At 46.3% G+C, this 16,091-nt stretch overlaps 1 protein-coding gene across 1 annotated transcript in view; it reads right to left on the bottom strand.

Moving 5' to 3' along the window:
• Positions 1-9,696: 9,696 nt before the first annotated feature.
• Positions 9,697-16,091, bottom strand: part of Armc2 (armadillo repeat containing 2) — a 107,316-nt gene continuing 100,921 nt past the window's right edge. The window contains exon 18 of the mRNA XM_055616019.1: positions 9,697-11,719. Within this exon, the coding sequence (XP_055471994.1) occupies positions 11,562-11,719 (158 nt within the window). The 3' untranslated portion in view covers positions 9,697-11,561. The remainder of the gene's footprint in view (positions 11,720-16,091) is intronic.

The following is a 16,091-nucleotide window of genomic DNA, read 5'->3' as shown; positions in this document are numbered from 1 at the left end:
CAAGTGGGCTTATATTTAAGTGACTACACAGTGGCGCATAGGGATCTGTCCCTCTGACCCCAGCACTTGGGAGGTAGAGCCAGGCCAGTCAAGGCTTGAAGGTCATCCTTGGCTATGTATCGAGTTGGAGGGCAACTTGGGATTTCTCAAAAAGAAAAAATAATATAAATCTTTCTGCTTAGCCAGGATTCACATGCTCTTCCCAGCTCTCTGCAGGAGCCTCTACCAGCCTCTGCTTGCCCACAGCAGCACAAATGGGCCAGGTGAGTGCCTGCGCTGACAGTTGGCTTCTACTCCCTTGCCTATGCCTCCTGACTGATGTTCATGACGTCTGAAAAACAAAAAAAGCGTCTAGGAGCAGCTCTGAGGAGGAGAGTGCTCACCAGCAGATATTGGAGGGAGTGCTCAGTGTAGGAGAGTGTTCAGTAAGAATGCTCAGTGTAGGGGAGTGCTCATAGGAGGAGAGCTCAGGAGACCAGAATGAATGACCTTAGTCTACTGAAGTGTATCATCACGTGGAAATCAGAAGTTGAACATTTAGTGAGTCAGAGTGTGTAAAGAAATTGACAATGTCGTTGTTTCCTCAAAGCCTCCGGGGTTTCTCTAAACATACGGAATTTCTAATGTTTCTGGGATGTGTTGTTTTTCAAGTGCTCCCACGTGCTGGACTTACAGGCACGGGCTGCACCCCCAGGCTTCTGGGTAATTTTTAAAAAGTTTCCAGAATAACTGGGCAAAGCATACTCTTAAGGAATGGCAAAACTCTTTCCTTCATCAGGGGAAATTTTTTAAAAATATTCTTGGGTGTGGACCTAGGGTTCAGTTTTTGAAATCTGACTTTTTGGTAAAATTCTAGAGGATTTGTTGAGTCTTAAACCCAGGGTTCAGACATGGTAGGCAGGCACTGGAGAGGAACTTTTTCTGTGAGACCCGGGCTTGTTGAGAATCTCAGACTGTGAACAGGAATGGGCCCTCGTCATGTGTTTACCCTGTTTAGGTTTTGTTGTCTTTGGTTGGTTGGTTGGTTTTTGTTTGTTTTTGAGACAGGGTTTGTCTGTAGCCTTGGATGTCAGGTCACTTTGTAGAACTCAAACTCACAGAGATCCTCCTGCCTCTGTGTCCCAGAACACTGGGGTTACAGGCGTGTGTGTCTGTATACTCTGTAGCTTTAACTTCACATACAATATAGTGACACCGTAAACCAAAGGGCAGTCTAATAATTTAGCTATTCAGAGTTAATTTTGATACAGTCCCTGTATCAATAAATAAAACTTACCAGGAAAGCGCATTTCCCATCAAGATACTGTTTCATGAACTGTTTGCATTTTATATAGTATGTGTGGCGAAGGGCCACAGATTCCAGTGTCAGCAGTTAGCAGGATGGAGCTCCGTGTCTTCAAGATCTATCCTACAGAGGAGCTCACTCTGTGGCCCAGGTGACCTCCTGCCTCTGCCCCTTGCACACTGTGGGAGCTGGCATGCACTGAGCTCCCAGGCAAGAGACCAATGAACACTGCGTAGTAAGGGCGTTTTATGAGAAGCCTAATGGGGCAGGCGGGCACCAACAGATCCTTTTCCCAGCGCCGCACAGCATGAAGGGTAACCTGTCTCAGGACAGAACCAGCTTCACCCAGTGTCTGGCTAGTGTGAGTGCTGAGACTGGCTTTTGTCTTACGTGACTCATCACTGGCTGAGCTGCCGGCATTGTTTAAATGATACTGAAGCTGATGAAAACCGGTGAGGACCAGTGCACCAGAAGTTCCTGGTTCTGCAGGCAGATGGCAGGTCAGCAGGAGACCGCAGGACAGCAGCAGGGAAACTGCCAGGCTCCTAAAGCAGGGTGGGGGGGAGCATCAGACAGTTCTAAGAGCCACATACACTGGGTTGAAAGTGACACACAAGCATTTTCCTGGACGACCGACAGATTCCAGAACCAGGCCAAGTGATGGAGGTTTTCTGCACAAAGCACTAAGGTGGAAACCCTGCTGCAAAGGTTGAAGTCCCAGCTGCTGAAGTGGAAGTCCCACATTACCAGAAAGCCCGGAGCTCAGTGCAAAATGGCAGACTGGCTTTGTCATCGAGGGTTCCTCTTCTTTCCCTGGGGAATCCTAGACCCCACACTTTCTACCTGAAGAATGTCACATAGTCCTTAGGGAAATTAGAGGTCCAACTCCCTGTCTCCCAATAGAACCTGTACAGGAAGCACCTGGGGTTCCTAGAATGTCTCCTTGCGAATGAGGCATCTCTGTGTACCTTAGCCCTTCAGCCAATGACATTCACCCACCCTGGATATTCTCACCCCTCCCCAAAGTCCTATCTAACCCTCCTTCACCCCAAATAAAATTGATCTGAGCCCCCACAGCTGGTCCTGGAAGGTTATTTCCGTGTGTGCTCATGGGCCACCGAACCCCCAGTTCATCTCTTCACTCCATTGTTGCTGAGAACCAGTGGCAGTGACCCCGGGAATGGAGGAGAACCACACAAAGCCGGTTTATAAACAGTGAGAAAGGTGGCCTTTCTATCAAAGACCCCAATCTCAACAAAAACCCACAAAGCGTGCAAAGGAATAGAGAACCATGTGTCAAACATCTTCAGAACACTAAAGAAACAGTTCTCAGGTTGGGCTGTTCAGGCATGCCTTTTATCCTACCACTTAGGAGGCAGATCTCTAAGGGTTCAAGGCCTCCCTGGTCTATACAGTGAGTTCCAGGTCAACCAGAACTCCGTAGTCAGTCCCTGTCTAACAAAGGAGAGAAACATAGCTGTCTTGTCAGGTAAGTAAATTTCTTCTCAGGAACTGAAATGTGCTTTCAAGATGCTTAATGAGCTACAGTGTTCATAGACAACTGTGTAAGATCAGGAAAATGACTTAAATGTCTATGGAAAAGAACTGCATCAAAGAGCCAGATTGCGGAACTGAAAAAGAGCAAAGTTCATGAAGGGCTTAGTGGCCCAGGCCTGCAAACCCACTGCTAGGGGGTTGATGCAAAAGTACCCTAAATAAGTTTGAGGAGTGGAAAATTCCCAAGAGGGATTCCTTCAATAGCACACCTCATCAGGCAGGTGAAAACTGCTGAATATGGAGAACAGGTCACTTGATGCCAGGTCAGAGGAACAAAAGGATAATAAAAAAAATGAAGGACTTAAAAGATTTGTGAGCACGATGCAGCCAGAATACACAAGGGGCTTGTTTGTTGGTTTGATGGTACCAAGGCCTTCTCTCCCCAGTCTCTCTGCTCCACCCTCGACCAGAGGAGCCTCTGCATAACCCCTCCTCCAATAAAGCTCCGTGAGATCTGTCCCATGGCATGACTTGGCGGCTTCAGTCACTTAGATCATAGCAACAGTAAATCAAGAAATTCAGTGAACTACATGTAGAATAAAGCCACAGACGCAGTAAGGAAGCAGGGGGCTCGAACACCTGTATACTCAAACTATGGAGCCCTGAAGCAGCGAGAGAAGAATCACCTCATCGTCCACAGAGGTGTCAGACTTGTAGGTTTCCAGCCGAAACCATCCAGGGTAACCTACAGAGATGACACACTGAAAGTACCAAGAGAAAACACCTGTCAACCAAGAATATAACCATCAGCGGCTTCCAAAGGTGAAAAGAAAGTTATAACTTTCTCAGATAAGCCCAAGGTGTGGGGATTTGTTACCATTAGACCAGCCCTACAAAGAAAGCCTTCATCTGGAAGAAAAACCATAGTATAGGCAACAACGGAATCTTCAAGGCGAAGCCACATGAAATCAAAGTTCATCAGTAAAAGGTGAATATGAACAGGTTTATGAGAAAGTAACTTGTATTATGTAATTCTGGTATTTATACTCACTAATTCTGATATAGAATTCAAAAATGACAAAGACACGAAAATAAAAATCTATATAAATGGATATCAATAAAAATGTAATATGTAAATAGAGGTACAGGTAGGGCCATAAAGACAAAATTTTTATATGTTAGAGTTGTTACCAGTTAAAAATAGATTGTTAAACTATTACAATGTTTTGTGTGTTTCCCATGGTAACCACAAAGAAAGCAAAGCTAGAGTATATATAGAAGGAAATGAACAGATAACAAAAGTATGTCACTAAAATAAAAGGTGAAACAAAAGAAAGCAAGAGAGAAAAGGGGGTCAAAGGGCTTCAAGATATAGAAAGGACTTACTTAAGAATAGTAAGTCCTTTCCCATAATTACGTCAACTATAGACAGATCTGTAGACACAGACTGGCCAAATATATATTTTTAAAGCATCTAGATGCTGCATATAAGGGACTATATTTATATATAAGGAGATACATATTAATAGTCCGTGAAAATGGAAGCCAGAGTACAGAGATAGTTATACTATACTATACTACCATCAGGAAAAAGAGATGTTAGTCAAAAACTGTCCAAGAGTGAAAAAAACAAACAAACAAACAAAAAAAAACAAAACAAGAAACTTCCTATATCATTATATAACCCATTATATAACAGAACAAGTCCAACATACACAACCAGCTAAGAGAGCTCCAAAATAGAGAAAACACTGACAAGACTGAAGAAAGAAACACAATGGCCACATGACATGAGTGGCCCACTTTCAGTAAGGAGTAGAACAGCAGGCCCAAGGTCAGCGAGGAAGGAAAGGGCCTGCCCAGCAGTGGAGCCCCTGCCACGCGTACAGCACACCCCATCCAGTTCCATCACAACCCACTTTCTTTCACACATGGACTGTCCCAAGGACTGAGTCAGCCAGGCCACAGCCTGCCTCGATAGACACTCTAACATGGATATTCTGCTGGCAGCAGGTTGAAACTAGAAATCATCAGCAGAAGGGAAATGGGGAAAGCCCACAAGGATTTCAGAATGAAACAATGCAGTGTTAAACAACGGGTCAAAAGGGAAATCCAAGGAAATTTGCAAACCTCTCTTTTCAAAAGAAACAAAAACATGCTGTACCCAAACCTACCGGATACAGGAAGAGCAATCCTGAGAGGAGGCTTAAGGGGCATTTAAAAGGAGAAATGCCGAGAGAGGAGAGCAAGGTAGGAAAGGGAGGGAGGAGAGGGGAGGAGAGAAGAGAAACAGGAGAGGGAAAGGACAAGAATCGCTCATTACAAGGAGCCAGAGAACAAATTATGTTCAAAACAGGGGAGTGGAGAAATGGAAACGACATTAAATTCATCAAAGTAGGAGCTGTTTTTTGAACAGATCAACACAATTGATAAACACTCACTCACATTGACTGAAGAAATCAAAGAGTTAAAATCAGAGGACTATAAGGATGGCTCAGTGGTAAGGGGACTTGAGTTCCGTCCCTAGGACTCCGAGGACAGAGGGAGAGAACTGACCCCTCAAAGTCGCCCTTTCACCTCATTACTGTGACATCAGTATGGATGCCTGTGCATATGTGTGTGTGTGTATATGCAAATTAACTGGAATAAGGCCTGCATCAGGACCAAAGTGCTGATTTTCGGCAGCCGCCAGGACTGTGAAAATAAAAGTGCATTTTCTGTGCTCTACCTACTATAAGGCATTTTACTATCACAGACTGAACAGATGTAGGCAACATGAAAAAGTTCTACCCTGAAAATTATAAACCAGTGTCAGAAAATAAAAACGTAAGTAAATGCAAGGTGTTTTCCTGGGTTAGAAGACTTGCTGTCATCGCTATGATGCCTGTGTCATGTCCAGTAATCTGCTTATTCATTGCAGGTGCTATTGCATCTCTGGGAAACTTCTTTGCAGGAGAGAAAACTGTATTCTAAAATGTACATCTTTTTAAAATTTCCTCCGTACCGGAGATGGAACTTAGGGCTTCACACATGCTAGGCAAATGCTCCCGGGCTCATCTGTATCCCCAGCCTTCTGCTTACTCTTTATTCTGAGATGGCCTCCATTAGTTGCCACGGCTCGGCCTGTCCTCACTGTGCAGCCCCGGCTGACTTCAAGCTCCTCCTGCCCCAGCCTCCTGAGCAGGCCTTTGTCGCTGTGCCTCAATCTAAGATTCACCTTGAATCTCAGAGGGTCTTGAATAAACAAAACAAGAAGAAGAAGAGGAAGAGGAAGAAAAGGAAGAAGAAGAGGAAGAAGAAGAAAGGACAAGTCAGTGTTCTCTATAAAATAAGAGCAGACAGGGTAACTAATGCACACACATCATAGCATGGAGACAGATAAGAACAATGGAGTAGGAAAGGAAATCTAGAGAACCAGAAACACATGCAAATGTTCATATCAACAAATGATTCTTGACAAATGTGCCAGGACCATACTGTGGGGGAAGGGCAATCCCTTCAACAAATGGTTTTGGGAAAATTAGATGGCCATATGGAAGAAATGAAGTTGGGTTAACCTTTCATCACACACAGAGAGTAACTCAAGGCTAGTGAGATGGCTCCATGGGTAGGAATGCTTGCCTGCCCAGCCTGATGACCTGAGTTCAATCCCCATGATCCATGTGATGGAAGATGAGAACTGAATCCCAAAAGCTGACCTCTGACCTCCCCAACACACTGTGATATGCGTGTTTCACCGCTCTCCCCTCCCCACACACATAGAAATAAATGTTAAAAAAGAAAAATCCATAAAGACTTAAAGGCAAATCTCCCCCAATCGACAAAACTCCTGGAAGAAAACATTGAGGAAGGTTTTCATGATGTTGGATTTGGCCAGGACTTTTCTTGGACTATGAAAACTCAAACCACAGGCAGCAAAAGAAACAACAAAACAAAACAAAACAAAAAAACCAGGCACAGCTGCACCAGACTTTAAATATGGAAATGCTAAGGATGCTAGAGTGGAAGGCAGCCTTGGAAAGGCAAACATTGTAAATCATGTGTGGGATCAATAATAGACAAAAGACACCAGGAAGAGCCTGAAGGGGAACCAAAATGACCAGAACCAGCCTTAGACTTCCCAGCCTCTGTGAGGAGCACACTTCTGTTGTCAACCCACTCAAACTATGATATTTTTGTTCTTATAGTCTGAACTAAGACACCATGTAGAGGAATTTTAACCCAGCAACATGGCTCCTCTGTCGAGGGATCACATTCAAAGACCTAGGTCTGTGTGATCCAGCTGGAGTACAGACATGCCCTTAGTATAAACCTTTAACCCTCTGGCTGGAATACAGACATGACACACCTTTAATTGCAAACAATGATGTCTAATTGAGGTGCCAACAAAGTGATGAATCAGAGAATGATTGACAGGATGAGTCAGAGACAGGATATGCCCAACCCCCACGAGAGCAGACAGGAAAGAGAAGCTACTTAAGAGAGAAAGCAGAGAGTTCCAGGAGACAGCAGAGTTTGGGAATATAGTTCAGTTGGGTGCAGTTCAGCTGAGTGCAGTGGAGATCCATTTAGCTCATGCAGTTCTGTTTAGTACATGCGGTCAGTGCAGTTCAGTTCATGGAGTTCAGAGGCCATTTCTCTGAGCAGAGTAACTCAGTGAGAAGCTGAGAGAAGCCAGTTTGAATCAGTCAGCTTGGAGGGGCATTTTCAGCCAGAACAGCTGAGTTGAACCAGCCAGCCAGAGTTCAGAAAGAACTAGAATGGGTGATCTTATTCAGCAGTTAGCCTCTGAAGCTGGAAACATTCTAGGCCTAGGTTAGCAGGTGGATGCTAGAAGCTGAAGCCTTCAGAGTCTGGGCTTGCAGAAAATTAGATTGTACAGAGGCTAGATGCTTCCAGGATTAGGCCTAGGGATAGACAGGAAGGCTCTGGGCTCAGCGCAAGCCATGTATGTGTAAAGCTTGGGTATGGCTCTCATCTCATGCCCTCATTGGAGGAAATAAAAGCAACATTTATGACACCATTTCTGAGTACACATAAAAATAACTAACAACAAGACATTGGAGCAACATTGGCTGTCAGTCTGGAGCCTGGGGTCCAACTCTTCCCTTTGGGGCATCCAGGCACCAATGTGTACAAGCGCTGGGCTCAAAGGGATGACGCTTAGCCCAGCGGGTAGGTCTATGGGATCCCAGTCCAGCAGTGAATGCCCAAAGGGAGAAAGCCTTCCCTGAGGTAGTTTTCTGTGAAACAGCTTTTAGTGTTACAGAACTTTTAGCATCACAGCCAATGATACAGCAGCTCTTTATTGGGGGGGAGGGGAGTAAGGGCTATATAAACCTTACGGAAGTGAGGGTTTTTGGGTGAGTGAACGTCACTGGCTGGAGCTGAGGTGCTGGGAATGCTTCATTTGCAGAGAGGAATTACAGGTGCTAGGCCATGTGATTACCTCAAGAACGGCCAGGGCCACAGGGCACCTCTGAGGCAGGCAAGTTCCGAACAGGGAGGAAGCAACCCTTACTCTTGCAGGTCTCAGGATTGAGATTTCTGGGCACGTCTTGACCTTGCGCTGGCTCCATGCCAGTTTACCCGGTGGCACAGTCCACATGCCACACAGTTGGCCACGGTTTAGAAGCCGTGCAGATGACAACGTGTGATGTGTGTACGGGTGCACAGAGGTGTGTGTGTGTGCGTGTGTGTGTGTGTGTGTGTGTGTGTGTGTGTGTGTGTAAAGGAGGGAGGGAGTTCTGTTCCCAAGATTTGTAACAGACAAATCTTGCAGACCCTCTACTAAGTGAAATAAGCGAGCCACAAAAGACAAACTCTACCTGGCACCATTTATACGAGCTTCCCTAAAGTCACCGGACCACAGAATCAGAAAGGGGATGGCGGGAGGGTATGGAAATTGGGTAAAAAGTTCCAGCTTACGAGACAAGTTTCTGGAGACCGGCTGCAGAGCGAGGTGAGTTGACCTCACATTGCTGAAGCACAGACTTTAAAGGTGAAGGGGGTGTGTGTGTGCATGACATAAAAGCAGAAATACAACTGTCTCAGGAGACAAGGGAGACTAATGGGAAAGGGGAGGGGTGAGCACAGAAGGGGAGGAAACACTGAAATGTGTTCAACACATCATATACACATGTACGGAATCATAAAAAAAAAAAAAAAAGGTCTGGAGAGATGTCTCTCCGCCTCTTCAGAGCCGGTTAAGAGCTCTCTTCCAGAGGACCTGGGTTTGATTCCCAGCACCGGAACGGTGGCTCACAAGCATCTATAACTCCTTTTCCAGGGGATCGAATGCCCTCTTCTCTGGGCACCAGGCACGCTAGTGACACACACACCTACGTGCAGGCAGAACACCCACATACATAAAATGTTTAAAAATGAAAGTAAAAGCGGAAGATTTAATAGTTTTTAAGCCATTGCCCCTCCCCCAGCACCCGTGCAAATAGGTGGCTGCAAAGGGCCTGGCCTACCCGAGTCTCAAGGGGATGTGTTTGGTGCGGAGGAGAAAACGGGGCCCCTAGCATGAGCTAGTAGTTGCAAATACTGAGGGGAAGAATTTGATGATTTTTTTACTGAAGGGCTATGTATGTAACTTGCCCTGGATCAAACAGATGTACATCCTTAGTGCTCTGAGAGGTTAGGCCCTGGGTTTCCTCGGATCCTATCTGGTAGTGTGAACCTACTTAGGTGTGCGGATGGATTACAAGTTGCCCTTGCAAAATCTACCTGCTCCTGGCATGGAGGGCATTCTAAGAGGTTGCTTTCCGTCTGGGATGCCGGCCTTCAGCCCAAGGTCACATCTGGGGTCAAAAAGAAACTGTTCGCGACAGCTTCCTCCAAGCAGAACAGCAAACCTTCATTTGGCTAGGACAGGCTAACAATAACACTCTCAATTGCTTTGTCTTTTTAAATCATTTATTCAGAGGCAAATTTTACCCTCCTGAGGCGAGCAAACAGACCCCATCAGAATTGTTACAGTGTGCACCTACAGCCTGCCGATTAAGGCTTTGCGCTAAACTCTGCTGTGTGTTGATATTGGTGGTCAGCCTTAATAGCTCTGGGACCAACTAAGAGACGTGTCTGCCTGCCAGGGTATTTCCTGGAAAGCTTAATTGAGGGAGGACAACCTTCCCCACAGTGTCAGCAGCTACAAGGAGGTCTGAGGGAAACAGGGCTTCTGTCTCCCACCTTCCCGCTGGCTGGCAAGTTCATCCACGCTCTTTTTGCCACTATTGCTGCCATCTTCACTGACTTGGGGAGATGGCTTCTCCAGTCTGCAACACGGACTGAAGGCCACATGCTCTCAGGAATCCCCATGGCCTTCAGCAGCAGACTGAGGGATTAAGCCTCCTGGACTAAGCAGATACTGGCTTCTCACATTCTCCAAAATTCAGACAGCCACTGTTGGATTTCCCAGCCAGTAAGCCAACCTAATAAATCTCCTTTATTAATATGTAACCTATTCCTCTAAAAAACCCTGACTAAGCATACCCTAAAATAAAGGTATTATTCTCATTTTGTATTATGTTCTCAAGAAGTTTACATAATTGTCTAAAGCCCCCACAGCTAGCAGGAGAGAGCTAGGAGTCAAACAGGAATGCCGTACAGAGAAGCATGCACTTTCTAATCTGTTATATTGTCTCCCTTAGATACAGTCTAATGGGGGGGGGGGGAATCATCTCAAAGAAAAAGAAAGGCAATTACTTTTTCTTCTGTTTTACTTAATTCAAGATGTAGGTGGCCAGGGCTGGAAAGATGGCTCAGTGGTTAATAGCACTTACTACTCTTCCAGAGGACCCAAGTTTGGCTCCCAGCACCCTTGTCCAAGAGCTCAAAAACACCTGTGACTCCAGTTCTAGGGGCTCTTACACCTTCTTCTGAGTTCAAGGGAATCTACACACATATGTTTACACGGATACAGACAGACACACATACACAAACACACACACACACAAAGAAAGAAAATTTTTAAAAACATTTTAAAAGCAGGGGCTGGAGAGATGGCTCAGTGGTTAAGAGCACTGGTTGCTCTTGTAGAGGACCTGAGTTCAATTCCCAGCACCTGGCCACACAGAGGCTCACAACCATCTCTTAACTCCAGTCTCAAGCGATCTGCCGCCCTCTGCTGGCCTCCACAGGCATGTGCAGGTCAGACATCCACACAAACAAAAAGAACAACTAGGAGAGATGACCTAAGGCAGTTTTTCCTCCTTACGGGGGCTCAAACCCACAGCCTTGAGCCTGGGAGTCAAGTGCTTCCACTGGGCTACGTCACAAGCCCGCCAAGGAGTCTTCTTTTTCCTGCTTATTCCTTCTCTTAACATGACAAACAAGGAAAGACTAGTACGAGGCAAGCGACTTGTTTTTAGATAGAGTGAGGGTTGGAACAGATGTTGGTCCCTCGGCCTCTCCCGAAGACAGACGGTTCTTGCAGACCACGCCTCCGTCCCCACTGCGCAGCCCCCTTCACTGACAAGACATTCATTCTCAAGTGTCCAATCGGGGTTTTCAAGGGTCTGTTTCTAAGCAACTTAAAGGCGAATAGAAAGAGAAGTCTTAAAAATGCATATATTTCCATCTCACACCTCTCATAAAAGAAAATATATATCCATTTTTCCATAATACCTAGAAAAAGAAATACTTAGGCTATTCGCTAAAATCAGTACTTTCACAACGCTCAGCACGTGTGAACACTGAGAAACGCTGGCGCTTTTACTGCTTCCCAAGAATGAGGGAGACCTGACATCGGGGTTCTGTCATCAGCCTGTGTCTGTTAGAAAGAAGGGGCGTACAGGGGCTCCAGGAACGTGTGACGGCGCTGGATCCGCTCCAGGAGCTGCTGGGCCACAGGCTTGAACTCCGTCTCCCAGTGGAGCCTGTGGTAACTTCTCAGGTCCTGGTCAAAACTGCCATTCAGGGCCAGTTCTTCATCTGGGGGGGGGGGGGGGGGGGGGGAGAAAGACCCAAATCAGAGTAATTACTTGGAGTGTGATTGTACCGGGTCCAGTTCGTCTCCCCTGGGGGGACTCCTCACTCTGGGTAAAGATGATGACTTGGGATGTGACTTAGGATTAAAAGCTAGCTGTTTGTTTGTTTGTTTGTTTGCTGGCTTGGTGTGTTTGTTTTTGAGGTAAGGTCTTCTAAATTGCCTCGGTTTATGCTAATCTGTAACTCCTGGACTTCTGTGATTCTCCTGCCTCAGATTTCCCAGGAGAGGAGACCACAGGCTCATAGCACTACACCCTGAGAAAGAAATCTATTTTAATGAGAGTTCTTTTGAACTTTACAAATATTTAAGAGCTTGTGTGTGTGTGTGTGTGTGTGTTTCTTTTTTAGTTTTTGTTGTTGTTGTTCTTTTTCCTTTCTTTTTATTTTTGAGACAGGGTTGCTCTGTCTTTTTTGAGACCTGGTTGTCCTGAAACTCACTTTGTAGACCTGGCTGGCCTCCCTCACTTGGTAGACCAGGCTGGCCTCTGCTACACTTACTGCCAAATAGTGTGACTGTCCATATCTGTCACAGGGAAGCAGTGCAAACCGTGCCCTTTGTGCAGGTGTGCCATTCCTGACTCAATGACATACCCCCCTTTATACACCTCACCTCAGGATATAGATAAGGGCTCGCTCGCTCCCTTGGTAAAAATAGCTAGAGGTTAGTTTGAAAACAGCCAGTCTGGAGGACACGGGTGTGCAGCGTTTTGGGCTCTCCTCCCAACTTCTGGGAGTATGTGAGCCGTAAAGCACCTTCTCTGCTGTCCTAGCCGTCCCAGTGGGCAGCGGGTGTCTGCAAAGCAGAAAAAAGACGCCAGCCACAGAGATCCGCCTGCCTCTGCCTCCTGAGTGCTGGGACCAAAGGCGAGCGCCACCGCTGCCGGGCTCGGTTCTTTATTTTTATTTTATCATTACCATTATTAACGTTTCTGGGTGTTTTCCCTGTTGTCAGCCTGTGCACCAAGTATTCGTCTGGTGTCTGTGGATGTCAGAAGAGGGGACCAGCTCCCCTGGAATGGAAGTTAGAGATGGTTGTTAGCCTCTGTGTGAGTGCTGAGGATTAGGACAAGTGGCCTGGAATTCCAGAACCTCTGGCTGCAGCCTCTGGACTGCAGCCTCTGGAGTGCTAAGTGTTGGGACTGCTAACGTGCACCAGCATGACCCCACAAAGCAAATATATCCTAGTGTCTTGATTTTAAAAGGGAAATCTTTTCATTTTATTTTTTAAAAAACCATCTGGGCACGGTGGCACATATCTTTAATCCCAGCACTCGGGGGAGGTGAAGGCAGACAGATCTCTGTGAGTTCAAGGCTAGCCTGGTCTACAAAGTGAGTCCAGGACAGCCAAGGCTACACAGAGAAACCCTGTCTCAAAAAGTCAAAAAGAAAAGGAAAAAAAAAAAAGGAAAGAAAAAACCCTCTTAGATTGAAATGAGCTTTTCTTTCGATAATTTCCTAAGTTTCACTTATCTATTAGTTTACATCCAAACATCAATCATTTCTCATCAATTCTGTCTCAAAATAAATGAGGAATAAATGGCTTCCTCATATGTGCTTTAGAAAGGTTCAACGATGTCAGAGAAAGAGGGAAGGACTTAGGGAATCTTTTGGAGAAATGGGCCAATTCGGCACAGAAGCCACCCCACCAACCTCACACTTCTCATAAAAAATTAGGGACACTGAGAATCCTAAAGACTCTCTGAGTCCCCAAAGAGACCATGAAAAAATGCAAAAAAAAAAAAAAAAAAAAAAAAAAAGGCACTTGTAAAAATAAAATGCAAAATAAAACTTTAATTTGCCTCTTAACGCAAGAACACACTGAATTCTGGGAACACTCTCAAGTATCTTCAGCCCAAGTGGAAACCCAGCCCTAGTCCTTGCTAGCCAGCACCTCCTGGCCTGTTCTATTGGGCCTTACCTCACACCCTAGATGATGTACTGCAGGAAAGTGCACAGGCTCTGCCATTCCTAGTTCTGGGGCCTGAGCTAAACAGCTTACACAGTGACCACTAAGTCCCAAGATGGCCACACTCCTGCTCCTTACACGATGTGCAAATATGTTATATGGCCAGTTAGAGCCCGTTGGAGAGTGCTTGAGGCTCTGTTTACCATTTCTGCAGCAGACATCTGTGTCTGTTCAGTGGCTACTTGGCACCGAGGAGGCTAGTGTCACCAGCATCAGATAAGGGAGTGTGGGATCTCTGTTTGGACTGTCTGCTCCCCTCCTCGGGATCAAGGACAGAGCTATGCAGCTTGGAGATAAGTTCCATGAAGACACAAGCACTCCAGCCAGGCTTCCATGGAGACCGTGTAAGCAAACCTAACCCTCTCCGCCGGTGAGATAACCCAGGCTTCGAGTGGGGAGGGTACTGCCAGTGTTCCATGCCTTCAAGGGCATTCCTGTTTGGCTTCTTCCGGACAAGAAGAGCCTGCTAGACTGAGTGACTCCAGATTTGGAGTCCTGTTCTGTCTTTTCTAGATCTTTCTGAGCACTAAACATTGGTTGGCAAAGTCAGTTTTAAGCTCTTATTTCCCAAGGTGCTTAATTCTGAGAAGGGGCCCTTTATAATTTCCTCCTCTGTTAGGGCTGGAGCTGGATTTGGTGGTTTGGCATACTGTGTTTTTTATTTTAATCTAACGTTAACCCTCTCGTGCCCTCGAGGCCCAGCCTTTACAGAAATTAGTTCAGCTGTAGTCAGACCATATTAGTTCTAAGTCAGGATACACTGGACAAAAAATAGTTAAACAGCCGCTGACAAGAAAAATGCAGAAATAAAAAGTGTGTCGGAAAGTGACATGTCACATTAGGTATTAAGTTTCGAACTTGCACTGCAAGGAGTGGCATTGGCCGAGCCAATTAAAATTCAGATCTATCAAACTTGCTGTGACCCTCAGTAAGAAGTATTTGTTTGTTCTGTGACTCCACATACTTATTGATCTAAGCAGCAAATACATGCTACCTCTTTTTTTTTTTTTTTTTTTTTTTTTTTTTTTTTTTTTACATGTAATGATATATGCCATGTCTTCCTTGCTACTTCGGTTTCTTAAAGATGTTGGTTATAATCTACTCAGTTGGCCCTGTAACCCACGGTGTGAGCTGCTAACCAGCCCTCCGCACGCGTCTCTGCTCCCTGCAGATAGGAAGGCTTAGGGTGAAGAGCCGAAAAGGATTACCAGGCCCCAAACAACCACTGCTGCAGTGTCCCCGTGCTCAGCAGAACTTGCCCGGACGTCCCCTCAGGCATTCCCCTTTAGGGGACAGTCTCAAGTGTGTCCCAGGAGCCCCTGGTAGCACTTTGGTGTTGTCCTCAAGGCTTCTCCAACTGAAATGCCAGGTCCCACTCTCCCCTTGTCACAAAACCTGATGGCAGGATCCAGGTGCCTCCGGATGAGCAAAAAGCACTGGAGTAGGGCCAGCAAGATGGCTCAGCAGGCTAAGGTGCCTGTGGCCCAGCCTGGCGACCTGGGTTTGATCCCCCAGAATCCACGTGATGGAAGGAGAGAACTGCACCCCCACCACCAAGTTGTCTGCTGGTCTCCATACACGTACCGTGCGTGGCATGGTCAAGGGTACACAAGCACACACATACCCACGCACCACCACCACTGCCAAAACCAACCCAACCTAGTGGCGTCCTTCAAATTCACAGTAAACAGCACACACCTGTTTGTCTCTAGCTGGCAGCTTCCTGAAAGGGGCTCATGGTGGGTCCCAAGACGAGCATTTGGCTGGTGAGTTTGTAAGCAACGGCTTTGGAGGCTGCAGAGGCGGCCGGGTGGCTAAGAGGGCGTACCGCTCTTGCAGAGGGTCTGAGTTCAGTTCCCAGCACCCACATCAGGCAGCTCACAACCACCCCTAGCTCCAGCTCCAGGGGACCCAACATCCTCTTCCGGCTTCCATGTACACTTGCACACACGGCATATATGTGTACATATATGAATACATATATGTACATGTATGTGTGTGTGTGTGTGTGTGTGTGTGTGTGTGTGTGTGTGTGTGTCTATCTTTGGGGGAGAGCGGTGGTGCCGGGAAGTTTTAGCCTGTGGTTATGTTGAAGATTGTCATCCTCTGAGTCTTGCTTTAGCTAGGCAGCTCTTCACACTCCACTCTTACTATATATCTTCTCGACACTTACCCTTCTTAGCAGGCTTTTGTGTTGTGCAGGGATAAAGACAGAACAGTAACGGAGGGAATGTCTGTGCCTGGCCCAACCTGAGACCCACCCATGTGAGAGAGCCAAACCCCTGACACTATTAACGATAGTCTGCTATGTTTGCAGATGGGAGCCTGCACATCTGTCCTCTGAGAGGC

The sequence above is a fragment of the Psammomys obesus genome, unplaced genomic scaffold (genome assembly GCF_907164565.1).
Source record: "Psammomys obesus unplaced genomic scaffold, mPsaObe1.curated_primary_1811, whole genome shotgun sequence".
NCBI classification, from domain to species: domain Eukaryota; kingdom Metazoa; phylum Chordata; class Mammalia; order Rodentia; family Muridae; genus Psammomys; species Psammomys obesus.
Note: the sequence above shows the minus strand (reverse complement) of the source record. Positions and strands in the feature narration are given on the sequence as shown.